Source organism: Gobius niger (genome assembly GCF_951799975.1).
Source record: "Gobius niger genome assembly, chromosome: 5".
NCBI classification, from domain to species: Eukaryota; Metazoa; Chordata; class Actinopteri; order Gobiiformes; family Gobiidae; genus Gobius; species Gobius niger.
Window position 1 is genome coordinate 14,035,948 of NC_136856.1, and position 17,188 is coordinate 14,053,135.

Sequence of the window (17,188 nt, forward strand, 5' to 3'; positions counted from 1 at the left end):
CAAAACCTTGGACAAGAGGGTGAGGTAGGAGATAGGCCTGTAGTTAGGAAGAACCTCTGGATCAAGTGTGGGCTTCTTGAGACTGGGGCGTATGATAGCAGCCTTGAGAGAGGATGGAACATGGCCTGGAACATGGCCATGGAGAATTGAGAGGTTTACACATTGGATAATAACAGAAATAACGGCAGGTACAAGTGGTTTGAGTAACGCAGTTGGGATAGGGTCCAGTGTGCAGGTGGATGATTTCATTCCTGCAATGATTTGTTCAACATAGTTTGCTGAACCTCTGCAAAGCAGTGGAGGGCAGGCACACTGCTGACTGAAGCAGAGGAGACAATAGGAGACTTAGAATTTGAACCAGCTAGGGATGAGCGGATGTTTTTAATTTTGGATCTAAAAAAGTCAAGAAAGAGATCACATCTCTCCTCCGATGGTTTATAACGATTTATAATCGTTATAAACCAATAGTGGAGAACATTAAAATCTCCACTATGAAGGTATTAATAGTGGAGATGACTACTTCCAGTCAAGGCTTAAGGGTTTTTCATGACTCTAGTGAGATGTTCTGTTGATGAAGTGACCTCTAAAAAAAGTGTGAAATATTTGAAAGTGTAAATAAAACAGCAAAATCTCAAATGGGTAATATGCTTATTAATAAAATTGTAAGCAGTGTCAACAAACCAAACCAATAGAAACGTTTACAATACAGTTTATAAGTGAAAGCAGTTTTGTGTCTTTGCTTGATCCCGTCCATTTTGAAAGGGGCAGCTTGTTGCGCACGCTCTCTAGATGCTCCTCAATTAGTGAGTCGCGCGCTCTCCGGTGGCGGGGGAGGAGGAAGCTGCACGTTACAGCGCCGCTCACTACAAACTTGTGTGGCTGAAACTTTGACAAGCGTCGTTCAATTCATGTCACTTTATTGAAATCCTTTTAAGTAGCGTTTATGTTGCTCAGGAAATCTCATGTCTGACGAAGGAGAAGAAAGCGACGGCGGGAGAGCGCGTCTCTCGGAGTCTCCTTCCTCGCCGCGGTCCCTCAGTCATTCCCGAGGATCTTCTTCCTCTCCGCGGCCCCTGGACCTCTTCTCCTCCGCCTCGCCGCTACTTGGAGATACAGACCCACCGTACCTCGCCTCTCCAGAATGTCTCAACCCGTCAGTGGAGAGCAAGGATCAGGACAACTCCAATCAATTGATACCTCCAAAGTTACCACAGTCCAACGAGGACACCGGCGCCCCGTTTTGTTTGCGACAAGATGCGCATTTAAATGCGGTTCACGAGCACTACGATGACCCGTTCCCCAAATGGAGAGGTCGAGGTGCCGCGAACACGGAGCGCTTTCAGCACCGGGGACAGCGACTGCACCGTGCCCCGGAGCTGGCGGACTACGGGAATCACTATGGTGTGGAACAAATAGACATAGGGTTCAATGCAGAGAGCCGCCAAACGTGAGTTAACCACAACTTTTAACGACAGAGCTTTACCCACACAGAATTAACCGAGAGTCCAGCCCTGATTTGAATGACCTTAGCACATTTAACTCCTCCAGACACAATCTAACTTATGTCAGCAGTTGAACTGTCACCTTCATATTGGACCCCTTTATTTACATGGCTGTGGAAAGCTCTCAGTCAATGTGCCTTTGCCTGCTGACCCACATCTAAACAAGATAACTGATCAGGCATACATACTGTCATAGGATAAATCCCCATGCTAACGTGGGTTTGGTTTCAAAATCTGATTTGAAATGTTGGTATTTTGATAGACTATTGCATGTTTGAATACATTTAGGTCTAATTGATTTGCAATAATTGTCAGTATAATCTGATAAAATGTTCCTTTCACTTCGGGTTTATATCATTTTATTTCAGCTAGTTCTAGTGCTCCTTAACATTTTTTTCTATAGAATTATTATTTACTCAAAGTAAATGGACGTACTTATAGAATCCCATGTGTCTCTGGGGATTGCATTAAGGGGTTTTTGTCCTTGTGTTGGGGAGGAGCGTCTTGATTGGTTCCTTTGCATGAATGCATAAGCAGCCAACAGGGATTTTCTTTGAGGAGAGAATGAACTGCGTGAACAAAGCTTGTCAAGTAAACTGAAGAAATTGGGTACAGCTTTACACCCAAAACAATACAAGTTTAATTACAAACACACCATCACCAAAGCCTGATGGGATCCCTGCTGCCTTTTTGCTGAAGCACTCCCTGCGTACATCTCCCATATGTTTAATTATAAGGTCTTGATAGCTGAGTGCACTGGAGCTGCCTTGCGTAATAGACAAAGACAGTTAATGGATATTCATGTAGCCCTGCCACTCATGGTCCTTTATCACATATTGAGAAAAGCAGGCCCCAGTGCCAGCCCTTTGATCCACTCTGGTCTGCTGCTTTGATTTGCCAGAGTTGGGTTTTCAAGGCCCAGAATGAGAAGGACGCCTGGACTCCATCTCCACTGCTGGACTACAGGCCATGATGGAAGTCTATATGAGTGAGCGTGTCTCCGAAACATGCAATAGAGGCTACCTTTGATCTGCAAAATTTGCAATTTTCTGCTTGAAAGAACATTGAAACAGAGAGACAGCAAGAGAGAGAGAGAGAGAGAGAGAGAGAGAGAGAGAGAGAGAGAGAGAGAGAGAGAGAGAGAGAGAGAGAGAGAGAGAGAGAGAGAGAGAGAGAGAGAGAGAGAGCTGTGTACGCCACTCAAACACTGCCCACAAAATCTGATTAAGTGTAAAGTCATTAGTAAGTCCTGTGAACATGTTGGAGTGCTCAAAATGTTAGTTCTCTTTTTCTGTTCAAAGCAGTCATTGGTTACTGGCCAAAGGACTGAAGCAAAACTTCTAAAAGCAATAAAATACTAGACTTTGTTATGGATTTTAAGTGGTTTCTGGTGACAAAAGTACAGTTAGTTTTTCTACTTCTTGAACTCCTATGTTGACTTTTTGATTAGTTACATGTCAAAGCAACAAAGAAAGCTCATCCATTCCATTTGATTTTGATGAGTTGCCAAAGCAAACCAACAGCCTGAGCAGGCAATGATCTAAATATTGGCTATAACTTTCATAAACTTTACATTTACCCAGCCTTGGGGAAGTAGTTTGCTACGTTTGCCTTCAGGATATTGTTTTATATTGAAAAGACATACTGTAGTGTTTTCAAACATTACGAAATTACTTAGACCACTTTGATTATTTTTGCATCTCTGTACACATTTTACACATGATGTGACTTATACTGTGTTATGTTTTAACCTTGTTCTGCTTATGGCTACACAGAATTGATTCTTAGAAATGACAACATCCATGTCCATGCTGATGTGATGTTTCATTCCATTAATGCCAAACAGTCGGAATAGGCAGATCCATCTCTGTCTTCTTAAAAACACTGAAGACACACACTTTATTGGTCTCTATTCATCTCTGTTGTCTTTGCCTCTTCCCTGACTCTAATGGCACGGATCATGATGCAACTAAAGTGTGTTCTCAGATCAGGACCTCAAACAGTGATAGATGGAGACGGAGATAGGAAAGGATGGAACACAGCTATTCATTACATGACTATGAGGTTATCTAAATGGGCTGGCAGCCAGGCTGTCACTGGATTTATTAGGAGTCCTCCTCCTATTGTTTACAACTCTGTATGAGCTGTCATCTGATGCATAATAATATATTAATTACTCAATATGAAAACTATTCAGACAGATGCTGTAATCCTTGTTTCAAGATGTTTTCCATTACATTTACTGAACAAAGACTAGTTTAATTAGTGAAACTTTTTTAGTGTAAACGAGAAATAGGCAGGGTTATGGCAGTGCTGACCCCTAGTCTCTTGAGGGACCAGAGTTTAAATAGGTCTTTAGGTTGTGTGTTTAACCTTAGATTTGACTTTTCTGGCTGAAGGAGCCTCAGAAGATAGAAATGAAAAGTTCTCAATCGACCAATTCACTCCAATTCACAATATTCGAAAATCTCAACCATATAAGAAAAGTATAACTGTGTGAATCCTGCGTATTGCTTCTGTAACAGCAGCTCACAGTCTAATATTTGTGCCTTAGTATGCATTGCCCTTTCCATATACTTTACGTTCATTTCTGAGAGACAGACTCCCTTCCACTGATTGACAGCCTAAGGGTAACTTCACTTATTGTGTACATTTTATATCCTCTTCTTTAATCACACACAGACAACACAATGTCACAGTGCAGCTTGGGGCCTCCTCCCCCTGCCATGATTTGCCTTGTCCAGCTCTTCTCTTCATCTTCTCACTTCCTCCATCCTCTGACAACCCCAGGGGATATTTTCCCCATGAACACATTTCCATTTTCACCTTTTTAACTCGCTCGGTTCAGCATCCACCCTGCACATACGCTGACACACATATGCCTCCAAAGTGACTAGAATTCCAAATAGCTCCCTAACAAATGCCCTGGCCTGTGTTTATTATAGTTCGACTGGAGGTCACTAAACCAATTCGAGGGAAGAGAATATAGTGTTGTATTGACATAGCTTGCCTCATGTTTTTGATTAAATCTAGCCATTTTTCTTTCTGTTTGGAGTTTCCTTCTGGAGCCACTACAGCGTGGCATATGCATTTTCTGTGCATTTATTCCCATATTGATTTGGCACGGCTTCTCCAGCAGAATTCTTTGGAGTGGTGCAAATGCAACCACTTTCATTTATCTAAACTTGGGGTCAGCATAAGGGCAACACCAAGATACTCTGGAAACAGAATTGTTAACAACGAAACAACATTCACATTCATTTGTATATTTTTTATTGTTTATTTGGTTGGGACAGTGTGGGACCAAAATATATTTAGGGGGATTTAGCAATAATGCTTCTTCAAATGTCCTCCCTGATGCAACTGTGCTATTTTCGTTCTTCTGTTTTCTTCCTTGTCATATTTTACCTGTGGGAGAATTTATTTTCACAATGCCCTGGGCTAAGCAGGGATCCTCTTTTACAAAAGAAGTCTGCAAAAGCCTGGTAAAATGTGTCACACTTCAACAAAAGCGATTACAGTGTAGAGAGTTACTGACGCGGGAGACCTGAGCTACTTTGTCCTGCAGGGTCATGGCACTGTGTGTGTGTTAGTCCTGGTTAAGGCATGGTTCCCAAGTCGTGGTTCTGATTAATTCCTGGTTCAGTCTAGGTGCGTGCAGTCCTATCTTATTCCTGATTAAGAGCGGGTTCAGGACTGCTGCTCTCTAACAGTTACGCATATTTTGATAAGTTTCATTCTGTGTCTGCTTTGACAGCGTTTCAGTAAAAAAAAAAAATGATAATGATAAAAAACCTTCTGCGTTCACCCATATTCCACTCTACAATACAAAAAAGTTTTACAATCAATTTATGTCTCTCTCTGCTTTACACATCTTTTCTTCTTTAGAAAGAGAGAGAAATAATAGATAGCCTTTCATGTTGCTTTGTAGACCCGCTGTGCATCATCAGCCAGGTGTTACCACTTGCTCTCAAAAGAAATATATTTTTCTGATTTCACCCCCTACCAGAGCTCCTCGTTGGGTGCCATGTAGTTATCATTTAACAATACCTGGTCCTAACCATGTCTTACAATAACGGTTTGAAGAAGAAAGCACTTTGCTGAACGGAAATGTAGCTCCTCAGATTTTGATCGAGGGGAGTTACCTTTGGAGTTTGTCACGGTGTTGTCAATAACCATCATTTCCGCTGTGCCAATCAGAGGCTGACCTGCCTGGAGTGACCTTGCGGTGAGCTTTGACCCGGACAGTGGTGCATTGATCTAAACAAGGGCAGATTTATGACTTAATGCTGTTGCGTTTCTGTGGGGGTGCTAGTGCCTCCTATAGGAACAGTCTAGGCTTTTCTGTTGGGTCTTCTTCCATCCATGAAGCATAAAGGGTCTGTAATTAGTTAATTTTCCTCATTACGCCTATAGCTTAATGATCATGTTGTCTTTTCCTCTTGAGCGCACTGTTACTCTGTTCTGTACTGTGTGTCACTTTCCACTTCCTCCCACCATCCTATTAGCCTTTTGTAACATATGTTTTTTTTTTCCATTTCCAGAGTGGAGGCCATGCAACGCAGGCATACCACACTGCGAGAGAAAGGGCGTCGACAGGCTGTGCGCGGCCCGGCCTATATGTTTAATGAGCGCGGGTCGGCGCTCACTGCAGAAGAGGAGCGTTTCCTTGACGCCGCCGAATATGGAAATATCCCTGTAGTCCGTAAAATGCTGGAGGAGTCCAAAACGCTCAACTTCAACTGTGTGGACTACATGGGCCAGAATGCCTTGCAGCTGGCAGTGGGGAATGAACATCTGGAAGTGACAGAACTTTTACTGAAGAAAGAAGGTTTGGCAAGAATAGGGGATGGCCTGCTTTTAGCCATTTCCAAGGGATACGTTCGCATTGTGGAGGCTATTTTGGCACACTCCTCATTCGCCGGGGGTCTGCGCCTGGCGTTGAGCCCAATAGAGCAGGAGATGCGTGACGATGACTTTTACGCCTATGATGAAGATGGGACACGTTTTTCCCATGACATCACTCCCGTTATTTTGGCCGCTCACTGTCAGGAGTATGAGATCGTTCACATTCTGCTGACGAAAGGGGCCCGCATCGAGAGGCCCCACGACTACTTCTGTAAGTGCGACGAGTGCGTGGACAAGCAGAAGCAGGACTCCTTCAGTCACTCGCGCTCTAGGATGAACGCCTACAAAGCTCTGGCCAGTGCTGCGTACCTGTCTCTGAGCAGCGAGGACCCTGTACTGACTGCGCTGGAGCTCAGCAACGAACTGGCAAGACTGGCCAACATCGAGACCGAGTTTAAGGTATAGTCTTTTACTTTACTAATTCTATAAAAAATATTGTTTGTGCGATCCATGACCACACAACAAGAATCAAGTTTGAGGTCCAATTATGGAGATTAAACACACTCATACATTATGTTAAGTGTCCAACGTCGCAGGACTTGAGTCTTTACTAGTGTTTGTCAGCTGGCCCCATATTAACGGCGCGAAAACTCACACTTTGATTTGGAGAAATCTGTTAAAAGCTTCTTCGTTCTCTCTGTGGTATTGTCATCTACTGTGACACGTGACCCTTGTTCATCAATCTGTCACTTTTGAATCATACTTTTTTAATATATAGTACTCTGTATGGATGGAACTTCAAACAGGATTATAACATGTTTTTGCTCTGAAAGAAGCTGAAATATTTGTGGTTCAATTTGTTGTAAAGCGCGGCGTTACCTTTACCCACAGATCACTGCTGATCCTGCCTTTGTCAGCCCACCTCAGTGTTTGTCTGTGACCCTGTGCTTGTCATTCTGCTCCCTATCTGCGGGCGAGTTAATGAGGAGGTCTCACCTGAGGGACTACAGAAGTGCTGGAGCTCATCTGTCTCATTACCATCTCATTATCACTCTACATCTCCCCTCTATACTTGATTCCTTTTTGTATAAATGAATGTCCTTAAAATGCTGGGTTATATATAGGCTATGTGTCTGAATTTGGCACATCAGATCAGTGTCACAAAAGTAGCATGTAATTAGGAAGAGTGAAACAAACATGTCTTTTCATCTTGAGCTTCTTTTCAGACAAAAGTGAACTCAACAACTTTTTGCCTGCCATTTTTGGCCTTTGAATTAACAAATCAAAGTCTGGGCTCTGTGTTGTTAAAGCGATGATTAGTGGCTAGCCCGTTAAAATGTTCCTGAGGGAAAAGTTAAAAGCTTCTCTTAGCCTAATGTTTATCTTCAAATAGCTTTAGGTATAAGCCTTCATTCAACTTTCCCATAAGACATAGTGCCTCTCTTAGTCTATTAATATACTCAAGATGAGAAGACATGATCGGGAATATGGAAGACATTCCTAATGTTGTTAGGCAATCTCTTTGCTGCCCCCTTTCTATCACTACTACCTGACCTGAACACAATTACTTGAGCAACCTTTTTGAAGAACTAAAAGTTTTATCACACCATACTTTTTACTTCTCCTTGTGAAACATTATTTTGAAGTATAAATACTCTTTTTGCGTAAAACTATGTGGTTACTCTTCCCACATAATTAATGGTAACTCTGTGGTTACTCTGTGGTTACTACATGTAGGGGCCGGAAAATACACAATTTTGACATTTTTAAACTCCGTATAGTCTCTTTAAGTTATCATTTTGGTTTCTACTTTCTTTCATTTTGCTTGTGTAAAAAACAAAAGTAGCGTTGTTTTTGGGCTGCTCCCAAAAGTATTGCTTTAGAAGTGTACTACTTCATGCTGCAACTACATACAGTATACATGAACTGCTACTATTAAATGGTAAATGGTCACATTTATATAGCGCTGTTCTATCTGCTTTAGGTACTCAATGCGCTTTACATCAAGGAACCACTCACCCATTCACACACCAGTGTACGCACACTGGAGGCCAGGTGGGTGAAGTATCTTGCCCTAGGACACAACAACAGTGTGCACCTGCAGGATACGACCCGCCGATCCTCTGATCACAAAACGACCCGCTCTTTAACACTCCACTAAATATCTTTTATTACTTTCAGCTTTTGTCTTTTAATGCTGAAAATGTGTGATGTTAGGCCTGCCTGGTGGTTCTGTCTGTCCGCTTAATAGTAGTAACATACAGTACTGATACTGGTTGGCCCCATGTGCTCCTGTCCTTTGGTTCACTCATCTGTAACGCTCTCACTCGGCTCTGTCTCCATTTTCAATCTCACAACATCACTCCTTCTCTTTATCTCAGCCCCGAGGCTGCAGCCACATTTGTTGAATTATGATTGGATTTTCACACGTGTGTCAGTGAGTGCGTTGTAGCTGTGTGCACCTCTGATGTGCCTCCCATGTGATAAGTATTATCGATTATGAAAATGTTGCTGGACATACATCCCTGAAGCCTCTCTCCTTAAGGAATGTAAACAGGTTTGAGATTGAAATGGATTTTACACTTGGCCACCCTCAAGCGGAAATAAATAAATGCCATATAATGAGATCTTTTTGTGCTTCTCATGGGCATAGAATCTCAAGCATGTGCTGTGCAAGAACACCAGTTTTAATTCCTCCCCAGGTAATTGATGACTCAGTGTATGTACAGTGGGTATTCCTAAAGTGTCCACTTGTAAACTTGTCCACTTTTAGGTTGCGCAGCCTTTAGGGGTTTATATATCTCTCTTTCCCACCTATATTGATAACGTCCCACTGATGATCAATCGATGATGACAAATTAATTGTACAAAAACAGATTTACATGGAGAATGCTTATTTTAAAATGTACAATACTGAGTACCCTATGTATCCTGGGGAAACATTTGAGGGATGGAACGGTAAATTAAAAGGTTCTATGGTTGTATAAAGTTTTACATTTTCATGATTATCCCATGAATGTCCCTCTACACCAGACCACAAATCCCTTTTACTTCTCTTTCCTCGTAACTGTTTTCACACTATCAGTCCAAATATTGTAGATAATAAAGATAATAGGTGTGCCATTATGTTCACGCATTATAATTATTATGCATGATTAGGCACCAGTGCTGATGAGGTATTGGCGTGTTTGTTTGCAAACAGTCCAAACTATGTTCCATATTAGATCTCTACAAGCCAACATGCCCAACAACAACATAATATCATTACATAGCCATTATTTAGTTTTTGGATACACTACAAACCAGTAAAAAGGGAAAGGCTCTGTACTGACTATGTGTGGACTGTGACGACAGTGAAACATGCATCAACAGATTATAATTGAACATGTTCACAAAGCATGATAAAAGGTCAATGTACAGAAGCTCATTAATGCTAATGCAGAGAAATGCACATAATAATCTTCTTTTTTGCATGGGGAATAATGTGAACTTCTAAAATAAAGGCTAAGTGAATCCATCACAGTGGTCAGCTGTGTCTTTTTTCTCTCCGAGTTTAGCATTTTAGTGAACCATTTTCTCAAGTCAGTAGTTACACTTTGAGTCAAAGCCTACATAAATCCTTTAAAGGGGGGTATTATTTCAAGCTTTACATCATGTTATTATGTTATTCCCTCATTAAAAACATGCCTGAAGTGTTGCCTTGGCACATTCACGTATTTTTGAGTAATCTGTAAAAACTCTGATGGCAGCCATTTTAGGTGTAGCTTTGCCTGAGTCCTCCTAGGAACGCCTCCACCTCCTGGAGATGCCTCCGACCTTTCGTCACCAGCAAGATGAGAACCAACCACTGCTCCTCAGCAGAACTCCCTCCCCACAGTGTCCAGCCCCAAGATGTAAACTGTCAGAGTCATCATGGAGGATTAGCTTCATGTGTTGTGAACCGAAGCTGCAGCAGCTCTGAGACTTTTACAAAGACACACATCAGTGTTTCTGTTACCAAAACACCCAGGATTAAAACCGGTGACAAGAACACTTATTTCAGTGGCTTGTTCTGCGGTGGGAATGTCTTATGCTGGGTTTACACATAGGCACGATGCATGAATTACGAATGACATTTTTTCGTCATTCGTGACGTTCGTAACATGACTTAACGCGTCTTAATGGGATTCTTAACAGAACGCATCAGTTCGTGGAGAAAGTTTTTGTCTGTCAAAAAATCTTCCACGAATGTCACGATTCACCCTCTGTTCGTGGAGTTCGCAACGGATCGTGTCCTTTCATGATGAGTAGTGGCGCTTCGTAATTCAGCGTGAGAGCATTTGTACAGCATTCGTAGAGCAGAATCACTGTTTTCACGCACAAAATTGATGTAAACACACACTACGCCACAAAGTAAATTTTCGTGCCTGCAGTAGCAAAAGAAAAGGCACACAAACTCGGCCAGTCCGCACTCCAGGCCTGGGACAGCACCTGCTGCTCCACAGGTGCTGAAGTTTTTCCGCCGGCTTTTCTTCCTCCTGCGGTCGCATGAACATTGTCCACCTGCACAGATAATGTCCGTCTTTTGAGTCGTATGGGCTCCTGCAGATCCTGATGTAGTCCATGGGGGTATAGTTAAAGATCCACAGGGCATGGCAGTAGCAAAGAGCGACTAGAGCCTCCAAACAGCAGTTATTTTTCAGGCAAAAGCTCCTTAGCGTGCGGTGTGGAAGGTTCGTCTCCAAAGTCACTTTCCAGGTCAGACTCAGATCAAATCATATCCTGTGTGGCAATTGTTTCACAAAGTGATAAAGCATAGCTCCTTTCCAACAATAAAAGTTAAAATGCACCGAAAAGCGATCGTAGTTTCAATGCTTGTGGAGAAAACGAGCAGAGTGTTGTGATGATGCCACCAGGGTCGCCAGGTCTGGGCAGCCAAACCCGCCCAAAAATATCTGAAAACCGCGGAAAACCCGCGGACATACAGCACGGCTGGAATTTTCAATATTGTTTACTAGTCAACCGAGCTCATGTGCTCCTACGATGATGAGAAACCACCCCTTATTGAAAAAGCAGCTTACAGAGCCTTGGATTTGCCTTCGAAATAGTGATTTTGTTCAAAAATAAGATAGAAATAGACAATTTGACATTAATTACAGCAAGGCAAAAAAACGCAGACAGTTTTTTTCACCCGCGGAATGGCTTTAAAAATGGCCTATTTCAACACGTTCAGTACAGCCAATTTGAGAGAGCAATTTTATACAAGGCAGTTATTTAAATTTACTGCATTCACAGACCAACAGAAGGTTTGGTCATCATTGTAGTGTACTATAGACTGGTGCTATGCGATTGAAAAAGGCATAATACCCCCTCTTTAACGCTTTGTAAAATCTCAATTGATATACAACAACAACAAACAAATGAACTGATTTTTAATTTGCAAATGTATGGCTGTATACTTAACTAACAGCAGAGTGAATGATGCAAAACTGCTCTGGGTCTGTCTGCATTCTCAAGACTATTCTCATTAAAGCTTAAGCACTGAACAGCGTGAGCACTGCACTGCATGCATGAACTTGAGATTGATTTCACCTACATTTTTTGTGTCTTTCAGAATGACTACCGGAAGCTCTCTATGCAGTGTAAGGACTTTGTTGTGGGGGTTCTAGACCTTTGCCGGAACACTGAGGAGGTGGAGGCCATCCTGAACGGAGACGTGGACCTGTGCCCCCCCAGCGCCTACAACAGACCCTGTCTCAGTCGTGTCAAACTGGCCATCAAGTATGAGGTCAAAAAGGTAAGATTTACGCCAGCATATGGGTCAGCTCATATGCTGGAATAAGTCTTACCTTTTTGTTCTTCTATGCTTTTTCAGAATCAAAATTGCTTTTATTGCCATTGCTAGAGAACAGGTTTACGAAGTAGGAATTTTCATCGCTACAATCGTGTAACATGAAACATACAACATTATTTTTACGTGCACAAGACACTGCCAAACTTCGGTTATAACAGGATTTCTAAACTGCTGCCATACTGTGAGTGACTATGTTAGGAGAGGCATTAAACTGCACTGGACAATAAATATTTATTCATTTTTATACATTAGTTAACCACGAAAGTCCCACTGATATTTTAGAATCTCTATTTCAGGGGAGTCCTGACCCCAGTGGGGAACCTATTGTAGGTTTTAATTGTAGGGAGAACCAAGCACCTGGAGGAAACCTATGCTGTCACGAGGACAATGTGCAAACTACAACCATAAAGGTGCCGCCTGGTCTGGGGTCGTTCTTGCTGTGAGGCGAGAGCGCTAACTGCTGCACAACATCCATTGACCAGGGGTTTAAAGGTGTTCTGACACATTGTACACCAGCTTAGTATGTTCCCTCTACTGCAGACTTTCTCTCTACTATGACTAGCTTGTGTTCGGACCCAGTTGTCTTAAAAGTGCGTGGAAGTAAAAAATAAAATGTGGAACAAACTTGTCTGTTTATCGAAGTAAAGCAATTGAGCAAGACCTTGTACTACAATAATGTGAGCTTGAGTTTTCACATTATTTGACATGCTGAGATGACTTTGAGCATGTTTCAGCCTCCAATACCTGCAATGCGGCTGTCTGACCTACAGGTGGTTTAAGAAAAGGGTTATTCAACCAGTTTTGGGAAAAAAATAAACAAACTGTTGGACTGGACTATAATCGTGCTAAACCATGTCTAAACCAGTACTGAACTATAGAACTACAACCTGACCACCTGATCACCTCTTAACATCTCCAAATGTGCACTGCTTTCATATTTCCACACAAGAAGCGATTCCTGAAGCCCTTAAGTCCCTTTAACCTGAGCTTGCAGACCTAGACAAATGGTTTATTGACTTGTGACCCTCTGACTGGATTGCTTTTACACAGTGACCAAGCTCGCTGTAAATATTTACTATACTCATCTATATTTCACACGGGGCAATAAATTGGTTCGACTTGGCAGTTCCAGCATGACCATAATTAAAGGTGTGTGCCGTCAGGCGTTTGCTCTCTGTAGACCTTGTGTAAACATCAGGCTGCTCAGAGCTAATCCCTGCCGTACAGAGGTGCTCTCACTAAATGTCACACCAAATCCTCTTTGTCTATCCCTCAGGTGATCTAGTTCTCAACATTTTATACACACATGTCCTGTACAAGCTCTGTGCTATTCACTTCCCACATTTTCCCTACATTAGGAGAAGTGTAAAGGACCCATGCACTGTTAGTTTGCGGTACTGCCTATAAACAAACAAACAAACAAAAAACTTGAAGCAGTACAAGTTGGAGTTTTTACTCTTCTACAATTACATTTTTTTTTCTAGGAGTAGTTTTATCACAACGTACTAATTCTTTGATCATTTGTAATGTTATTTTTGTGCAACCATTCATGTCAGTATTTGGCTCCTGCTCCTCCCTGTCAAGATCAATGTAATTATTTGGGCTGTACAAGAGTGTGGCCACAATACTCCCAGAGCTAATTACCCTGGATGCATCAGGCTGAGGATTGCTTTAGAAACACTGGTGATCCATGTTTGTGTGCGTGAAGGACTGTCGGACTGTGCTACGGGTCGGTGGGTTGATGGGTTTGTCGTGGGGCGTGGAACAATAACAAGCTGTAATAGATGCGAGTAAAGGTGACCGATCCACCTGTGTGTACCGACTGTGTTGACTCTTCAATCAGAGGAGGTTGGATTCCTTTACCACTTCAAGCAGTGATTGCTAAAAGCACTGGGATGCGAAGAGAAACGTGAAACTGTTCATCTAAAACAACACCTCACATGTCTGCATTGTATCATACATTACTTTATTGCTTTAGGCCCTGAGTGTCCTCACATTTCCTGAGTGTCCTCACATTTCTCCCTCCTCTCTCCTGACAGTTTGTGGCGCATCCAAACTGCCAGCAGCAGCTGCTCACGATCTGGTATGAGAACCTACCTGGCCTGAGGCAGCAATCCATCGGGGTGAAATGTTGGACCGTCCTGGGGGTCACTGTGGGCCTGCCCTTTTTGGCTATTGCCTACTGGATCATGCCGTGTAGCAAGGTAATGAGAGTCGCTGATAAGAACAACAAATATGGTAGCACAGGTTCTCCTTGAGCTCTCTGGTCATATATGTTTAAATGGTTAGTTTTGCCCATAAATCAATATGAGTGCATATAAGTGTATAATGGTCTGACAGAGTTAACCTTGGAGTCGACTGTATATAGTCCAGCATGTGAGAGCTGGGGGTGTGTCCAACCATGCATGACTTCCATTAAGCTCAGGCAAAAGTAAATGGATGACACTTTCAGTTTTAAATTCCAGCCAAAGTGAATGTCTTATATCCAGCCTTTCATGGCTTTCAATTTTGTCCTCTTGGGGAACTAAACAAAACAAATATTCTGTACATTTCTGCAGTGTCAGTGCTTGCTGCAGGTCCTCGATCTTGTTGTCAAAATATTTACCCAACATTGAGGACTGATAGATTGCTGGTGTGGTAGAGTTCTCAATCAAACAGCTTCCTCATAATCTCAAAGTGATTATCAGACCCTAAGGCACTTTATCACATTTTGTTAATACTCCATCAAGCAAATTACAATCTGTGAAGTGACTGGATATGACACAGGCACACTGGCAGAAGCTGGGGGAATGGTTATGCAAATTTACTCATCAACCTTGATAACACGTGCTTAAGTGGAGAGGGCAGTGGGGTGGATGGAAACAGCGTTGAGTGGTGATGTATTGGGTAGTAATTTTACAAGTTAGTTCAGTGAAGGAGACAGAGATGGCAGCAGACGTTGAGTGTCTGTGTGAAGACAGTACATTACACTTTTTCATAAAAACCTGGTTGTAAAGCACATTTAGATAGTTAGTGTGCAATCTGTGTGTGGACTGAACGGTTAGGTGGACAATGTTGAATGACAGTCAGATGTAGCACTTTCATTTACAGCACAGTAGTAGCATTGCTGTAGGATGGAAATAGCATGGTACCTAAAAGTGGAGTCAGAGTTCTTATGAGAAAAGGACACACCTGGTAATAGGACTCATCCTGATTTTTAACCCAGTAAATTACCAGAAAACCTATTACAGGTCATTTGGAAAAAGGCCTGCAAAATCTTGTTGTGATATTTCTGTTCTATTACTATAGCATGTGCTGTAAAGCTGGGCGGTCAGTCACAAAGTAAATTTAACAATTAAAGTACAAACAATATTGAAGATCTGCACCTGATCCTTGAGTAGCCCCCGCCAGATTTGAAAGATAAAAAAAAAGTTTAGCATTTGCAGCAAATTTGTGTAAAAGCCTCATGAGTAGCTCATCGTATAATACGAACGGAATTGTGGTTGTATCCCTGGGCAGGACACGTCACCCTCTGCCGATGTATCAATGAATGAGTGTGTGAATGGTTGTTTTATTTCTGTAGCATATTTACAAATTGAACAGTCCAAAGTGCTTTACAATTTACGATAGCAGAAAAAAAAAATGCCAGTGGAAATAGGTGCATCTTACAGAGTGATTTAGAAAGCTCAAGAGACTCTGTGGCTCTGACACGCAATAATAAGAAGCTTACCACTGTCTCAAGTATGGAATGAATGACTGTGTAATGCTGTGAAAAACCTGTCAATCTTGTAACATGCAGGTGAAGTGTGAGGGAAGGGGATCTTATTTGTGTAGCGCTTTTCAATTGACACAAGTCACCTAAAGCTCTTCATACAAGGGAAGGGGATTTTTCATTCATTCCATGCTCTGTGGTGGTAAGCTACGTACGTAAGTAGCCACAGCGATACACATCTGTGCCCACGGAAGCTCCGACCAACACCAGCTGCTCACTCACCCCTCACAAAGGCTACCTGGTTCCCTCACAGTCTCCCATCCAGGTACTAATCGGGCCCTACCCGGCTTAGCTTCCGAGATCTGTTTTTATTAATAGTAGGTGGTTATGGCGAGAGAAGTACTCCAATCCAGGGTTCTTCATTTCAAATAACCCAATTAATCAAATACTGTCTCACTTGTTATAGAAGCCCACAACAAACTTCTAATAATAGAAAATACAACAAAGCTGACTTCATATTATAAAAGGAGCAACATAAATACATTAAGACAAGGAAATTAAATTTTTCATAGCTTAAACCAAATATCTTCCTATCAAATTATTTCATTTCAATGTGTTTTTCAGCTTTATTTCTAAAGACTGAACATAGCAATATCAGAGTCTCAAATCAGATAATATTTAATATCAGCTGGGACAAATTAAGAAGAAGGGGAAAAAAAGGAAACTGTCAAAGTGAAACGAGCAAGACGTGAGACACCGAGGTAATTGCTTTGTAAATCTCTTTTGAGGGAAATTTTTGCAATTACGGAGGCAATAAAAAGCCAGATTACTATTTCCCTGTTAAATGCTTCTCATTGAGAGGAGGAAAGAGGTGATAGGAATTCTAATGCTTTTGTATTTGTCACATCTGTTCAGTGGTAATTGATTAATTAGATTCAATATAGTAGTGCTACAAACTATAGGGGTGGTACAGCGGTTAGCACTCGTGCTTCACAGGTTTGATTCCCACCTGGATGGAGCCGTTCTGTGTGGGATTTGCGTGTTCTCCCCGTGTTTGCATGGTTTCCTCCGGGTACTGCGTTTTCCCCTACCACTAAAACATGTACAATAGGCCAGAATTAATGTAGTGAGTGAGTGAGTGAGTGGTTGGTGGTGGTCGGAGGGGCCGATGGCACAGACTGGTAGCCTCGCTTCCATCAATCTACCCCAAAGGGCAGCTGTGGCTACAATAGTAACACCACTATTGATGAGAATGAATAATGACTACATTGTAGCGCTTTGAGACACTTGGTAACACAGGCTTGTAAAGTGCAA

At 42.1% G+C, this 17,188-nt stretch overlaps 1 protein-coding gene across 1 annotated transcript in view; it reads left to right on the top strand.

The window, feature by feature from the left end:
• The first annotated feature begins 740 nt into the window (after positions 1–740).
• The window catches only part of trpc7b (transient receptor potential cation channel, subfamily C, member 7b), a 50,321-nt gene continuing 33,873 nt past the window's right edge, over positions 741–17,188 (top strand). Inside the window, exons 1-4 of the mRNA XM_079557368.1 lie at positions 741–1,447; positions 6,047–6,809; positions 11,944–12,126; positions 14,223–14,387. Of these exons, the coding sequence (XP_079413494.1) occupies positions 963–1,447; positions 6,047–6,809; positions 11,944–12,126; positions 14,223–14,387 (1,596 nt within the window). The 5' untranslated portion in view covers positions 741–962. The remainder of the gene's footprint in view (positions 1,448–6,046; positions 6,810–11,943; positions 12,127–14,222; positions 14,388–17,188) is intronic.